Genomic DNA, 14,669 nt, shown 5'->3' with positions numbered 1-14,669 from the left:
AAATAATTGGATAAAACTGAACAATTGAGTTGATTCTTTTTACGTGTGGGTATCTTTAATTGTTCCATTTGAAAACAAGCAAAACAGGAATGGACATTTCTTTCTGATTGCGTCATATCACGTCAACAATTCCCTATCGATTGTCATTTGTTTCTTGTTTTGATGAACAAAAGTGTCGCATTCCGAGTCATTTCAATTCCCTCCCACAATTGCGTGTGTATCTAAATATTGTGTGTGTCTCATTTTCATTTTCCTTCCCATTTTGTGTGTGTGTATGTGTGTGTGTGTGTGTGTGACAACAAACAAAAAAAGAACCGACAAAAAAGAAAACGCAAAAAAAAATAATCAATCGTATCCATTTCCGCACATCACCATTTTCATTTTGGGTTGTCATCAAAGAAAAATTTCTTTTTGTTTTGTCCCTTGGAAAATTTTCTTTTGCAACCCCCGACGTTTCTCGATGGCGTTTGTCTCAACTTTTCTTACTTGAAATATATATATATAATATTATAAGGATTTCTTGGATATTATCACACACAATACACAAAATTCGGTTCAATGTTAAATACGTTCATTCTCCCTTTCACTCGTTCAAATTTGAAAAAAAATAAATAAATTCCATTTTCGAATTTTTTTTTTAACATGTATAAACAGCCAATGAATTTGATGGAATGAGCAAACCAAAAAGAGGGGAATGGTTTTTTTTTTTCGTCCAGTCCGGAATCATCCGCCGGATTATACACACACATCCCTCCCCTATTCTATTCATTCTCCCTATTTCCCTTTCATGTGTAGTACGCAACGTGCAAAGGTCTCTGTGCCGCCATGATGCAAAAATAAAATACAAATCCTTGGGATGGAAAAATAAAAAAAAAAAACAACAACAACAACAATAAAAAAAAAACGGGACAGCTGCGACACTTCCCACACCTGGATCTAGATCAGGTTTTAAATGTCCAACTGTTATGGCTATCAAATGTTACGTTGATTGCATTACAGACGGAGACGATGTGCGCCATCCAATCGGGAAATAGGGCGCCAAATTTCGAACAGACGAGACGTGCATTTGATTGCGACGTGACTGTGCGCGATTGCGACACGTTAGAAAAGGCACTGGCTTACACGTACATGAATAAAAAGCGTGATTTATAGGTTGACATCGCTATAGCTACTGTGCCCAGTGTTATTCACCTTCAACAGGGCCCTAAAGGCTTCAAGACGGGTAGTCGTGAAGGCCTTTTGGAAGAAAGAAGTTACGCACAGTAGCCCTTTCTTTTTTATCCTTACCGACCCACAACCAAAAAGGATGATGATCATATTTTGAATATAATTTTTTCAATTCAATTTTGGTGACTCACTATAGAAATTGGTGTCCACCTAAATATAAAAGGCTCTCTCTCTCTCTCTCTCTGCAGAGGCTGAGAAAGGTGAACATGGACTGTCGTATAACGGCGATGGCTCCAAAGGCAAGTCAGAAGGTGGACGGAAGACGTAACGCGTATTTTTTCGGCCCCGTCGGAAATATATATAAAAATTCCGTACAACACCTATACAGATTGTCAACACGACTTCCTGTTCTTGCGCCCTCGGGCCGCTTTACGAACCTGTTTCCACATCTCATTCATATCTTCTATTCAAATATGTAGTTCCTCCACCTTTTCACCAATTGAATGCGCAGTTGTTGATGTTCGCCTATTCTCAATGGTCACATGTTTTTTTTTTCTCATTTTCATGATTCTTTTTATTCTTGTTATTATTATTTATTTATATCGACTTCCAGAAAAGAAAAAAAATTCTTACGTAAACCGGATGTGACTTTCTTTTGTACGCATTTTTTTTTTTTATTAAATAATAATAAAAAGGTGGATCTTTTCAAATAAAAAAACCGACACTATAACTCAGTATATGAACTCTCGTTGTTGGCACACCTTTTTTTTTTTATGAACGCAGGCAAAAGAAAAATGCGGATCAAGAAAAAAAGAAGGGGGGGGGAGGATTTTCTTCATATTTTGAGGTGTCAGACTGACGTGAAAAATGTTTATTTCAAAAATAAATATATTTTTAAAAAAAGTTGGGATGTCTCTATTTCAGACGTTCTTTTTTTTTTTACGTGTAGCGCCGTTTTCTGCGTTTGAACTCGCGACATCGAGTCTTTGCGGCGCTTCTTCTTGTCTTTGAAATACGATCGTGACACGCTAAACTTTCAGTTCACTGATCGACATCAAATAGAAATAACAACTTCAAGAAAAAAAGGCGTTAGATGAAAGCAAAACAAAAATGTTCTGTTTTTTTGTTGGCGTTTGGGCTTTCCTTTAGGATGAAACGGTCTGTTGTGCAAAATGGCGAGCAACGCCCACCCCCCCACGCAGGACCTTTAGCCTTACCCTGTTAGCGGGATTTATGTCATTCCGGTCACAATCGAGAGAAAAGCCAAGTCAAATGATTAAATCCTAATAATCCATTAGACAATCGAAGATTTAATGCTGTGTCGATAGGATCATCGGTTTAAACTGAACAGCTTTCTTGGCCAAGTTGATATCCCCGTCCTTACGAACTGCGGTCAGTTTGTAAGGACACAAAAACCAACAAGAAAATTAATCTTTTTGTTTGTCAAAGAGGACAGGATTTTTGGGTGGGAACAACCAATATTCAAATATGCTGAAGCTCATCATCAGCTTTGCATTCTCCACTTGAATTTGTTTTCGGCCCTCTGCTATTTGAATAACCCGCCAAAAGAAGCTGACGTTATTTAAGGCGATTGTCCATATCTTTTGCCGACGACACCACAAGAAAATCCTTAAATCTATTGGCATATTATTCACTTAAAAAAAAAAAAATAAGAAATAAATAAACCGATATAGCCTATAGACGTACGTATATATTTCAGAATTGTTTCTATGGGTATAGAGACAGTCGCAGGTGTGTCACAGGGTCGGGCGTGAGGAGAACAATGAAGACAGAGATCAGTCCACATACATAGAAAGAAGCGACAACCAAATCAATCGTTGGGTGTATAATAAATGAAATCTAAAAATAATAAAAAAAAAAGGTGTGATTTATTTTTATTGTACACCCAATTGACTTTGCTCCTGTTAGCCTACACAGGTGGAAGTGCACCCCCTAGCACGTTGTAGACGCACCTGAAGGCTACGTTTTTCTGGTTGAGGATCCCCAATAGAAAAAAAAACAAAAATGAAGAGGGGAGGAGGGAAGGACTTGAAAAGGGTCACGTGCATATAATTGCAACTGGGAGCACTGGGGTTTTGATTTAATAGCTCCCATTGGGAGTGTTGGACTTGTTTCTTATACAGAGGTGGATATGGCCATAGCTTGGACATGTAGTTAGCAGAAAGGTCACGACCCTTCACCCCGCCCTCCACGATTGATGGATGATGGTTTGGCACTTCTTTCAACGGCCCAGGGTGGAGGGGGACGTCGTTTTTATTGTCCAATATGTTCCCTTTTCTTGCCTCCCTGTACGACAATTCTTTCTCACTTTCACGTACGTGTGTAACAGCATCTCGTTAGACACCTGGAATTCCTGCCGCACACACTCACCTGAATTCTATGCGTTTCTTATGCCAACAGCTGACGAACACATCAGAAAAGAGTTACAGTTCCGGATTGAAATTCAATGGGGATTATTATTACGAAAAAAAAAAAATGAAATAATGTCTACCCCCTTATCATCCAAACAACACACACAGAGGGGGGATGTATATATATAACACACAATGAAAAAGAATTCCTTTTCTTTTTACTCATCTTTTTTTAGATGTATAACTGTATGCCGCACATCAACACCCCCCGGCCTTTTTAAAAGAAATCTAATACACATTTTTTTTTAAAGAAAATATATACGTGTTTGTATATGATGTAATAATACTTTTTTTCAGTTTTTTTTTAAAACTATTCTCTCTTTCATTTGATAAAGGAAAGATACAAACAATTTTCGATGCGGTTCGGCTGTATGGGTATATCATCCCAACTGTTTGGGAAATGGAATAAGGCAGACACAGACTGGCATTGCTAGGAAGGATTTATATATCCCATTCGTACGAGAGAGACAGAGAGAGAGTTTCTAGATATCAAAAGGAAACAGGGGGATTTAAAAAAAAAAAAAAAAAAAGAAAAACTTCCTTCTTCCGAGAGAGGGCCGGATAACGACCGATATACAGAGGAGATGTTGTATAATGTTATTTCTTTATTTTCTTTTTTAATCCTTTCCGGCCCGCTGTTATCATCCTACCAGAAACTACTATATATTTATTTCTAGCTTCTTTTTTTGTGTGTGTGTGCAGTTATTTCATTTGTTTTGCGCGCGCGCATTTAAAAAAAAGAAGGGGGGGTCAACTGAAATAGAAACTCTTTAACAGATTTTTTATTCAGTGATATCTGGGCGTGAACAAAAATAAGAATCTTTGACTATTTTTCGCCAGCCAGGTTGATCAAAATGATCCATCATCATCTAAAACATGTACGTTTGAAGGGACCCCACCTTCACCTATTAGGGACGCTATACGCCGTGAAGGTTGCCCCCTTTTCTTTTTCTAATCAAATTATGAACAAAAGTTCGCATCCCTTTTATTTTTTTTTGTATACATAGCAGCACTTAAATAATAATAAAAAAAAAAATAGTAGAGTAAAGAACATAACCAGTATATTTAGTTAAGGGAAGCATATGGCGTGCAAAATGTATGTCGGGAGAACGAAGCCCCGATGAGTTGGAACGCGAGACCGTGTCGGTCTCATTGCCGGGACTTTAACGTTCTATATCTAGTCACATATTGTGTCTCCATATATATAGAGAAAAAAATATATATACGTATATGATAATAAGGAAAACCTACAGAGTTAGAGGCCATCATAGACAGAGTGGGGGGGGGGCAGCCTTCAACTCTTCCCATGGCTAAATGTATGGGACGTGTGGGGAGTATTGGGAATGGACAACACACACACACACACAAAATAAACATTTGAAAGTCTTCCTACACATTTTTTTTTTTCAATATTTTTTTTTCCTTTCCCACTCCCTCGTCCGTGTGTGTAACTATAGTTTTTATAATTTTTCTGCCGCGACATGACACGCAGCACGAGCGGGAGAAACCTTAAAGGTGTTGCCCTTCGCTACCTGTCGTATTTCACTTGTCTATTTTTAACGTACATATAAATAATAATAAAAAAAAAAATATTTAATGCTAATTTAATTATTTGCGAAAAATTTTCAATAACAAATTGTTTTGATTTATTTCATTCATTTTTAATTATAATTTTTCAAGCCAAACAAATTGCAAGTTTTGATGATTGAGCGCTGACCGAAGGATTTTTTGTTTGTAAGCGGGCGGTGGGCGGTGGTTGAGGGAGACATTGTCCACCCACCCTTCGTGATGAATATGTTACCTACGACGAGTCCATTATTGTTTGAAAAAAAAAAAAGTGCGTTCATGTGTTAGAGCGACGACTGTTGTGTGTGTCGTGTAGAAACTCTTGTAGTGTCGGCCAGTTCTTCGAGTGTTGCCAATAAAGACAGGTCGTAGTGGCCGGCATTGAACGACCGACTGGACAAGCGACACATTGTTCAATTTTGAATTTAAAAAAAAAAAAAAAAAATATTCTTTTTATTTTTGCGGCTTTTCAAATTCAGCGCGCGCAATTCAAAAGTTTTTTTGTTTTTTTTTCCGATTCATTTTCTTCTTTTGTATACATATTTTTCTTTCATTCGACTTTGTTGTTTGGCTGGACATTGCCGAAAAAGGGAAACAACACCTCGATCGTGTCCAGTCGTGCTCTCCGAGGATTTCAGAATTTTCCTTTTCATTTTATTTTTATTACAAGAAGAAAAATTCTTTTGATTTTGGTGTCCCCCCCCCCCTTTTTTTTGTACCTCTCAGGCAAGTGTTATTGCCCTTCATCGTCCGGCCTAGTCCGTCTTTTTTTTTTTAACTCATTGAAGAAAGAATTTTTCCAAGTTCCATGAAATACGTTTCCAGTGACGTTTCATCCGTGCTGCATTTTCAATTGCACCAAGTGCATCGTTTCGTGTGGTGTGTTTTATTTCTCCCAATGGCTCGCTGACTTCGTCTCTACCGGTGAGTCATTTCCGGCCTTTATATTTGTGCGTCTTTTAACAACCCCATATCCATATGTGCACGTCGTAATAAGCCGTATCATATCCGCCTATCGATCGATTTATTTGTCGAGAGTTTTCGGCTTCAATCAAATGAAATATAAAAAAAAATAGTATCGAATGTTGGGGGTTCGGTCTTTTCTCCGTCCACCCTCCCCCCCCTCTTATTTTTCCATGTCAGACCCGCACGACTCTGCTATATAAGGTATCGCAACTGTTCGATATGCGATATACGTAAAAAAAACGGCATGTTGCGGTCCGCAACTTGAAGGGGGCAACCCATCTGTTCCGCGCAACCCAACTCTTATATGGCAGAATCGAAATCAGAGAAACCCCAAAAAATCTTTTTTTTTATATATTTTTTTTTTTTTTTAATACATAAAATAAAATAGATATGTTCACGAGATAGCCCTGTTAACATTTCCCTATGATGTAAACGAAGCATTGTCTCTATTGAAAAGTGCATAGATCGAGAGAGACACAGTCCCGCAGGCCCTCCACTTTCCTGTACAATAGGATGGGCTCGAATGTAACCCACATCATCAGCAAGAGCATCTGTGCTCTATTATCAATCGATTGTTGTGCGTCTGAGAAGAGCACTCGTCTTTTCTTTTGGTCGGGAGGGGCCGTGATTTCCTATACGCAACGGCAACAAAAGAAGAGCGTCTCTCTTTTTCTTGCCCTCTTCACACAGAAAGAAGAAGAAGAACAAGTGTTTGATAGATTGCGCGGGCTGTCGAGCACCGTATAGTATATCGATTTCTCATTTTTGTGAAATGTCTGGACAAAAAAAAAAATGGAACGATGTAGACTGACAGCTAATTGCTTAGCACTTTGAGCTTTTGATCAAGTCGAGTTTGTATTTAAATCCGTCAGGAATGTGTTTTTATCGATCGAAATCTGAATAGCTGCTAGAGGTTCGACTCTTGTCTGATGTCCACATACGTCAAAACTATACCTTTCAGCAAGATCTAAATGATGTTGCTGTTTCTAGTTTGTGTACATGTGCCAGAGTTGGCAAGTGATTGACGTTTGCAAAGCTACTGGTTTTCTACGTCCGATCGATAAGATAATTTGACTTCTTAAAGAAAGTGGCAAAAATGTTCGAGTCAACCCATCAAAAACACGTTTGATGGCGTATACGTTGGCAATGTCAACCATTAGACTTCCGCATTTCTCACCCACCTTTTTTTTTTCTTCAAAAATATAAATAAATAAACAGCTGATTCTATATGCAGAGTACACACACACAAAAGAACCCTCGTAACTTTGAATTTTTTAATAAAAAATAACTTTAGTTTCGGACTTGTTCCATTTCTCATTATAAACTGTTCAATGGCCTTTTCCCCCGATACACTTGCACTCGCCAAACAAAGAGATATTATATTGACTTGTGCCGTTCTTGACGCGGCTGTTATGTACTACACGAAAATAGCAATAAAGAAGGCGATCAAATGTGTATTGGTGCGCGTTCGACCGGCTCTATGAATAATCATCTCCATCCCCCCACATTTCTGAGTACGGTGAACTGCGGTCTCGTTTTCCACATCAAATATTGACACGTGACTTTTGAAGTAGGCCAACTTGAAAATGTAGCTTTTTATTTTCAAGAGTTTGAAATATATTATAGATTCGAGTTTTTTGGCCACAATTTGCCATGTGTGTGCGCATGGAAATTCTTTGATCGACCGACTAGATGAAATACACAAAAAGGACAATTCGATTGAGCGGAAACAAAATATAAGGCGGATAATAGAAAAGAAAAAAAATGTGTCTATTCCATATCATCGTGATTGATTGGATGATGCAATCGAGCGGAAAAGACGTTGCTGCCCTCTCCTCACCGCCCACCCAAGATTCTTTTCATGAACGTATTAAAGATAACACAATTTCTTATCGCCACGTATTGGGTCATCTATTGCGTCTCTCTCTCTTTCTCTTGTGTATCGACGAGTTTCCAACAGGCTCGGCAGTTCGTCCAATAGAAAAAAAGCCTTTGAATTGTTCACAAAAATAAAATGAAAGAATATACTGTACATTCCCCGTTTCTTTTCTTCTCTTCTGCTTACGTGCTGCACAATAGCCGATTTAGTATTTCCCTTGGCGGTTTGTCCGCAGCATCACGAAGACCTCAGAACAAGTTCCATACGCTTTTTGTAACGCTGGAAACGGAAAAAAAAAAAAAAATTGGCGAGAAAAATGGAGATCCTTCTCTTTCTGCCTGTTTGTGTCTCATTTCTACGTATATAGCCTACACACACACACACAACAAGGCTAAACTATACGTAGGTACATGGGCAAGAGAATTATAGGTGCGTATACTATACATCCTCACGCGAACAATGTTCGGGTGGGCGGACAAGGGCAAAACCACAGAGGAGCGCACAGGATTTTCTTTCTAAATCTTTTAGCAAAAAAAAAGGAAGAAGTTTAAGTATATAACCTGTCTAGATATATAGGCTATATAGTTTGTGAACCTTCCTTGATAAGCCGGTCATAATTGGACGGACTGAGGTTTCTATTTTTCTTCTTTTCTACCTTGGTGGACACGGAAAATCGATTAGAAAACAACGAGAAAGACCCCCCCCCCCAAAAAAAAAAAGACAAAAGAATCAGGAATCTCTCCCCCCACTCGATAAATAGAGAGGGAGGATATAGCGAAATATAAGAAAGAAAAAAAAAAAACGATAAACCTTTTTAAAAAAAGAAAAAATCTAGTTGTTGGATGGACACATGCCGAGTGTGTAATGGGAGATGGTTCTTGTAAGGTGTGTAAAGAAGCATGCGCTGAAGGAGAAAGGCGGAGGCTGCGCTAGAAAGGGAGGAGCCTTTCCAACTGGAGTCTTGTCGCATCGTTCCACGCCGATTGGACGGGGGAGGCCACGACACAGGCCAAACCTCTCCTCCATCTTCGCTATACGTCACCATCTCTAGAAAAAACTATCGACCGTACATTAACGTTGAAGACAAACAAACAACTCGATTCATTAAGAAAATATACGTCGATGGTTGAACTCTTTTGAACGATTTTCAAGTGCATTGCGATGTAAGAAATTCTTAAGAGAAAAATTGAAATCGCTATTGATTATTTTTGTACGCCAATGGACACGACCACATCCACCAGAAAATGCGGATAGATTATTTTCTCTGTGTCGTGTATGCGGTCTGGAGAAAATCACCCCCCCCTGTCCTACAATTTAATCCTTGAGCTCTGCAATCCTCTAGAAAAATTCTTGTCCGTCTTAGCATTTTTTGAAAAAAGCAGCCGGCGTTTTCAACAATCCCCCCCAAAAAAAAACCGATCGCGTCAATGATTTGTTGGAATTCTTCCCCGTTTGATTCGAATTGATTTAATTTTTTGATCCAACAAACCACATTCCAAAAAAATCAAACAAACACATCAACTTAAATCGCACTATAATTAAATGATAGTGCCATCAAAATGTAAACGATACACACGAACATATTGGGTCTAATCAGATATGATGAGTGCATAATCCAGAAAAATATGATTCAGCTCTCAATCCCCCCACCCTCTATATCACTATACCCCCAATCTCGACCATCTGATACATTTTTGGACGCAGTCGAACACGGATTAATATACGCTAATAGCCAAACAAGTACACACATTTGTTAATAGCATCTCTGTTAAGTGAAAGTCCCATCTGCAACAAGAAAAGTATATTAAAAAGGGAAAAAGAGAGAGAGAACAAAATGGCGGTCAAGCAATCCAATCGGATGTTGCAATAGGGACGCAATACGGCAACCAGCTGATCAATATACGGTCTCCCCAACGACTCGTTCTATACAAGAAAAATGACATTGCAAAGTCCAGACGAGAGGCACTCTCATAAATATGTGCGTTCCCTTATATTCGAAAGAGAAAAATGAAAAAAAAAAAAAAGAAGGCCGGATGCGTTATAAGCTCTTCTCTCTCACGCACATGAAAAGAACGAAACCCACCGCTTGGACGTATGTATAAATAAATCCATCAGGTCGTGCCGCTATATAACTACAGGCCGACACCATTTCTTAGGCCTTTCGAGAAACAGAAATTTTTTTTGAGATTTTCAAACGTCAAGTGAAAAAAAAAAAAATGTGTTCTTCGTCCCTTCGGCCATAGCAGCGTGTTGACGTCTGGTCCTGTTCGGCTATATTTTATTGTGTGTTGCCGACTCTGTTCAATTGCTTCTACGTGAGATATCAACGTCGTTTAGGATTAGCATCTCTACGCGCTGCCTCAACAATTCTCCCTATAAATATATATATCTGTCTGTTTGCTTCAGTGTGTGAGATGCGTGTGTGTGACGTTCACCACCAAATGCATTTTTTTTTCTCACCAATTCCAACGCATTGTCTGCTTTCAGTTGTGTGTAAGGTCCTAAATAGTTTCCTATATGAATAACGTGTATAAATAAGCATTGAAAAAAAAATGGACTTCAATTGTTTTTTTTTTTATTGCGTCGGTTCAAGGTTGGCCTTCTTTGAGACAACCACTCGGAGAATGGTGGATGTCATATAGGGGGGGGGAAGACTCCATTCGGCAGAAACGAGTGATGATTGAAACGTTTTTGCCAATCTTTTTGTTACGTCAAATGAAAATCCAAATTTAACGAATTAAAACAATAAGACGTAATCAACTCCCGAAGCCTAAACGCGTACATACATTCCCGTTATTTGAGGTCGCCTCATCGACTGCCTTATAATCCGGCTGGCCGTCTTGTTTTTCCGTGCGCGCACTCACTCGGAATGCCGTGCGCTTAATACACTCGGAAAAATACATAAGAGAAAAAGGAAACAAATGTACACACACACACACATATCAGATATCGTTTTTGTTGTTTGCTGACACGTCAACAAGTGGCGAAAAATACACAGCAAAACAACAGGGACAGCCTATATAACCCATCGGTTTTCACAATGCGAGGGCGGACGCACTTCTGATGGTTATCGCCCCTCTTCTTCTTCCCTTTTTTTTGCGCTTCCACGACGGGCACACCATAGAAACAGAAATGCTCAGATGAAACCCCTTTTTCTTTCTCTCTCTCTCTCTATAGCTACTCTTTTGTGTTGTTGTGTGTGCTGTTGGGATTTACTTGTTCGTGGAAACTCTATCCTTTTATAATCCTGCATCCAGCGTGTCTGTATAGCACCTCCCGTTTGTGCCCTGGACGAAGAAGATGAAGGTAAAAGCCCTGAAGGTAAAACCAAAGGTGTCCAATTGCTTTGCAAATCGTACGAGCGATAAGGTACACAACAAAATCGGAGAATTTATTTGTTTTTTTTTCTAAAACTTGTGATGCTCGAGCCAAGATGTGCACTACCTGTTTGTCCTTTAAAAAGGGAAACGGGATCGTGTTGTTTTAATCCGATGGATTTCAAAATGAAAAGATTTTTTTCTTCTACATTCCCTTCACCTTTTTGTATTTGGTCGTTTTCTGCACTGATCACCTCTGTGTGTGCACTTTTGATTCAAATGCGAATAGGTACATACGCGATCTCTATAATGCACTCGTCGCCACTCCATTGACACGAGGCCCCCTCTCTTTTCGCTCGTCCAAACAATAACAAAATACTCGTCTTCTTTCACCAATAACCCGATCTTGTTTTTGTTTAAATTCCGCGGGCCAAAGGTTATCCGAAAAACCGCAATATCAGTTTACGACATCGACGAGGAATGTTTATCTACATGCATTTTTCAAGGTTACACGTGAATTATGTTTTGCACGGTCGCTAATCAAAAGAATAGCAAAGGGCAAAGTGGAGCAGGCAAAGTATATAATCTTTTAGGATTTAAGTGTATTGCGGGTTATATAATTAAGAAGCTGCGTAGACAACTAAAAGGAAAACAACAAAAAGAGGCCAAATGAAAAATTCAGATATCCGTTCCGGGGTAACGGATGCGTTGGCCCGGAAGAACAAGTTTTCTGGCATCATTCGTGGCCGATTATCAATGGATGACGATTAAGTTCCCCTATAGAACAACGGAACTAACGTGAATTATCTATCAAAACGGTGGAATAAATTACAATGCCATCGTAATAATAAAGATATGACAAAACATGAACGGCCACCGATACACACAAAGTTGTGCATCTATATGCGTTTCGATCAAACTTGTGACGCTCACGTGTGTCAAAATGTGTAGACTATACACACACACGCACGGCAAAAAAAAAAAGAAAATGGCTGCTTTTTTACCCAGTAATATTTATCATTCATCAAATTGTATGGGTTCATATTTGATAACATCGTAATCTCATAGTTCTACGATCTACATCAGTTGTCTCTCTGTATGCTAACATGCGGAAAGTTTCAATTTTTGAATAAATGCGGAACGACCCGGATCAACTTGTTTCTCATTGTCTGTGAATTCATTTTGTATTATGTCTTTATTTTGGAAAAAATTATGTTTCAAATTATTCGTTGTGTTTCGTGCAGGAAAACAATTCAGACGCGATCAATAGATTTGCCTTTGCGCGGTGGCCGCAGGTGCAATTCAATAAGGAAGGAGCCCAAAACACATTCCCATTTTTTTTTTTGAAGAACAAACAAAAGACTGGCGTTTACAAGTTACGGAGAGCTTTTGGTGGACGTGCCAAATCAACAAGCGCAAATCTACACGACCCCACTGCCGACCCATAAGCCCACATCCGGCATCCAGCACAAGACCAACATCATTTCAACGGATACAATCAATAACAGTGGCTCTTACTTTGCTGCCGGAATGGCTATGGGCATGTCGATGACTTCCGACCCTCAACACCACCCGATGGGCAGCATGAACGGCCTCTCTTATAGTCACGGTAAGTTATACATCATAAATTTAAAAAACAACGCCATAAAGCCTGACGTTTGTTTATCAAACGTTAAGGCGGGGGTGGACGTAAACAGCGGCGAGAAAGGACGACGTTCACTCGAGGCCAGCTGGATGTGCTGGAATCATTATTCGCTAAGACGCGTTACCCGGACATTTTCATGCGCGAAGAAGTGGCTCTGAAAATCAGCCTACCCGAATCACGCGTTCAAGTTTGGTTCAAGAACCGGCGGGCCAAATGCCGCCAGCAGCAGAAACAGCAACAGCAACCCCACAACGCTGAAGGCGGCAACAGCAAAGGTGAGAAGAGGATACGCAAACGAGGTCCGGCAACCACGACGATCAGTTCAACAACGAGCGATCCGTCGACCAAACCAAGTGGAAACGTTGCAGCCATGCACCCCGTGTCGTCTGTTGTTCCGCCGGAGAGCAGTGGCGGCCCTAGTCTTAGTTCCGTAACCATGGCCGGCAGTGCGGCCGCATGTTCATCCATGACGACGGAAGGCGATTCCAGTCTGATTTCATCGCCTTACGGCAATTTAGCTATGGCACTCAGCCCCATTCCGGCCAACATGATGTGCAACAGCAATTCACCACCGTTGATCCAGCAACAACAACTGATCCAGCAACATCCTTCTTTCGGGTCGGCTACGTCGTCCACCTCGTCCAGCAGCAATTCGAACGCTACCAATTACGCAGCGGCGTCGTATCAATACCATCAACAGTCGATCAATCATTTTCACCAACATCCGTCGTCGTTTGCAACGCCGACCACCAACAGCAGTAGCCTGTCCGGCTTTTTCCCGCAGTACACGACCGCCAATACGCCAACGTTAGTTTCTATTTTTTAAATCTGAATCCGATTGGGAATGATAATTTTTTTTTCAATTTTTTTCGAAAAGTGTGGATATGATGCTGTCCTCGCCAACGATCGTAGCGGCAGTGAGCAACATTAACAGCTCGGGGACGGCCGCCGGAATGAACTGCGTCGCTAGTGGAGGCAATAATGGCGCAAATCAGGCGAGTGTCAGTTCGTCATTCTGGCACTCACCACCGCCAATGATCGATTATGGGAGTTCGCCTTCCATGTTGTTGCCATCATCGTCCAGCACTCAGTCATCCACATCTTATTATTCTTCGCTGGACTATTCCCTCTACGCGCCCAGTCTGCATTTGGTAAACACTTGAATATAGTTCAACAAAAATTCGAATCCTTTTTTAAAATAAAACAATTGTGAATATTTAAACAGCCAATAGCTAAAAGCTCCGGGGTCGATGAAGTGGATCAGCTCATCCATCGGGATGCCTGCACCAAGAATTCTAGTCCAGTTGAAACAGACGACGATCAATCGTGGGCCAAATACACTAACTTTCAAATCCTCTAATCCCGAATGAAAACCTTTCCAAATTCAATTGTCGACCCCCTTTGTTGGTAGATCTCCATATTTAAATGCTACATCACATGTGTTTTTAGTGCGAGAAATAGTCAATTGTACAATTGTAGCGTTTGAAATTTCGCAATTGAATTTTTTTTTAGGGGGGAGGGAGTCATCGTTGATACATTTCAGTTTGTATTCCGAGTGCAATATAAGCGTTTTTTCTTTTCAAAGTCCCATATATTTCGTACGTGTCAGTGTAAGTGCTCGTCTTTTACGTGTGTGTGTGTGTGTGTGTGTCTCTGGTGAATACATTTTTTTTTTTCATCTCATTCTAAAAAACGTA

General features: G+C 40.0%; 1 protein-coding gene across 1 annotated transcript; it reads left to right on the top strand.

The window, feature by feature from the left end:
* The first annotated feature begins 5,500 nt into the window (after window positions 1–5,500).
* On the top strand, window positions 5,501–14,655 carry LOC116922925 (cone-rod homeobox protein). The gene is made up of 5 exons (XM_032929409.2): window positions 5,501–6,089; window positions 12,572–12,936; window positions 13,005–13,779; window positions 13,850–14,123; window positions 14,198–14,655. Exons 2-5 carry the CDS (start codon window positions 12,858–12,860, stop codon window positions 14,330–14,332), a joined length of 1,263 nt encoding a protein of 420 aa, XP_032785300.2. The 5' UTR covers window positions 5,501–6,089; window positions 12,572–12,857; the 3' UTR covers window positions 14,333–14,655.
* Window positions 14,656–14,669: the final 14 nt, after the last annotated feature.

This window comes from Daphnia magna, linkage group LG5 (assembly GCF_020631705.1).
Source record: "Daphnia magna isolate NIES linkage group LG5, ASM2063170v1.1, whole genome shotgun sequence".
Taxonomy (NCBI): Eukaryota; Metazoa; Arthropoda; class Branchiopoda; order Diplostraca; family Daphniidae; genus Daphnia; species Daphnia magna.
This window is presented reverse-complemented; position numbering and strand designations above follow the sequence as displayed.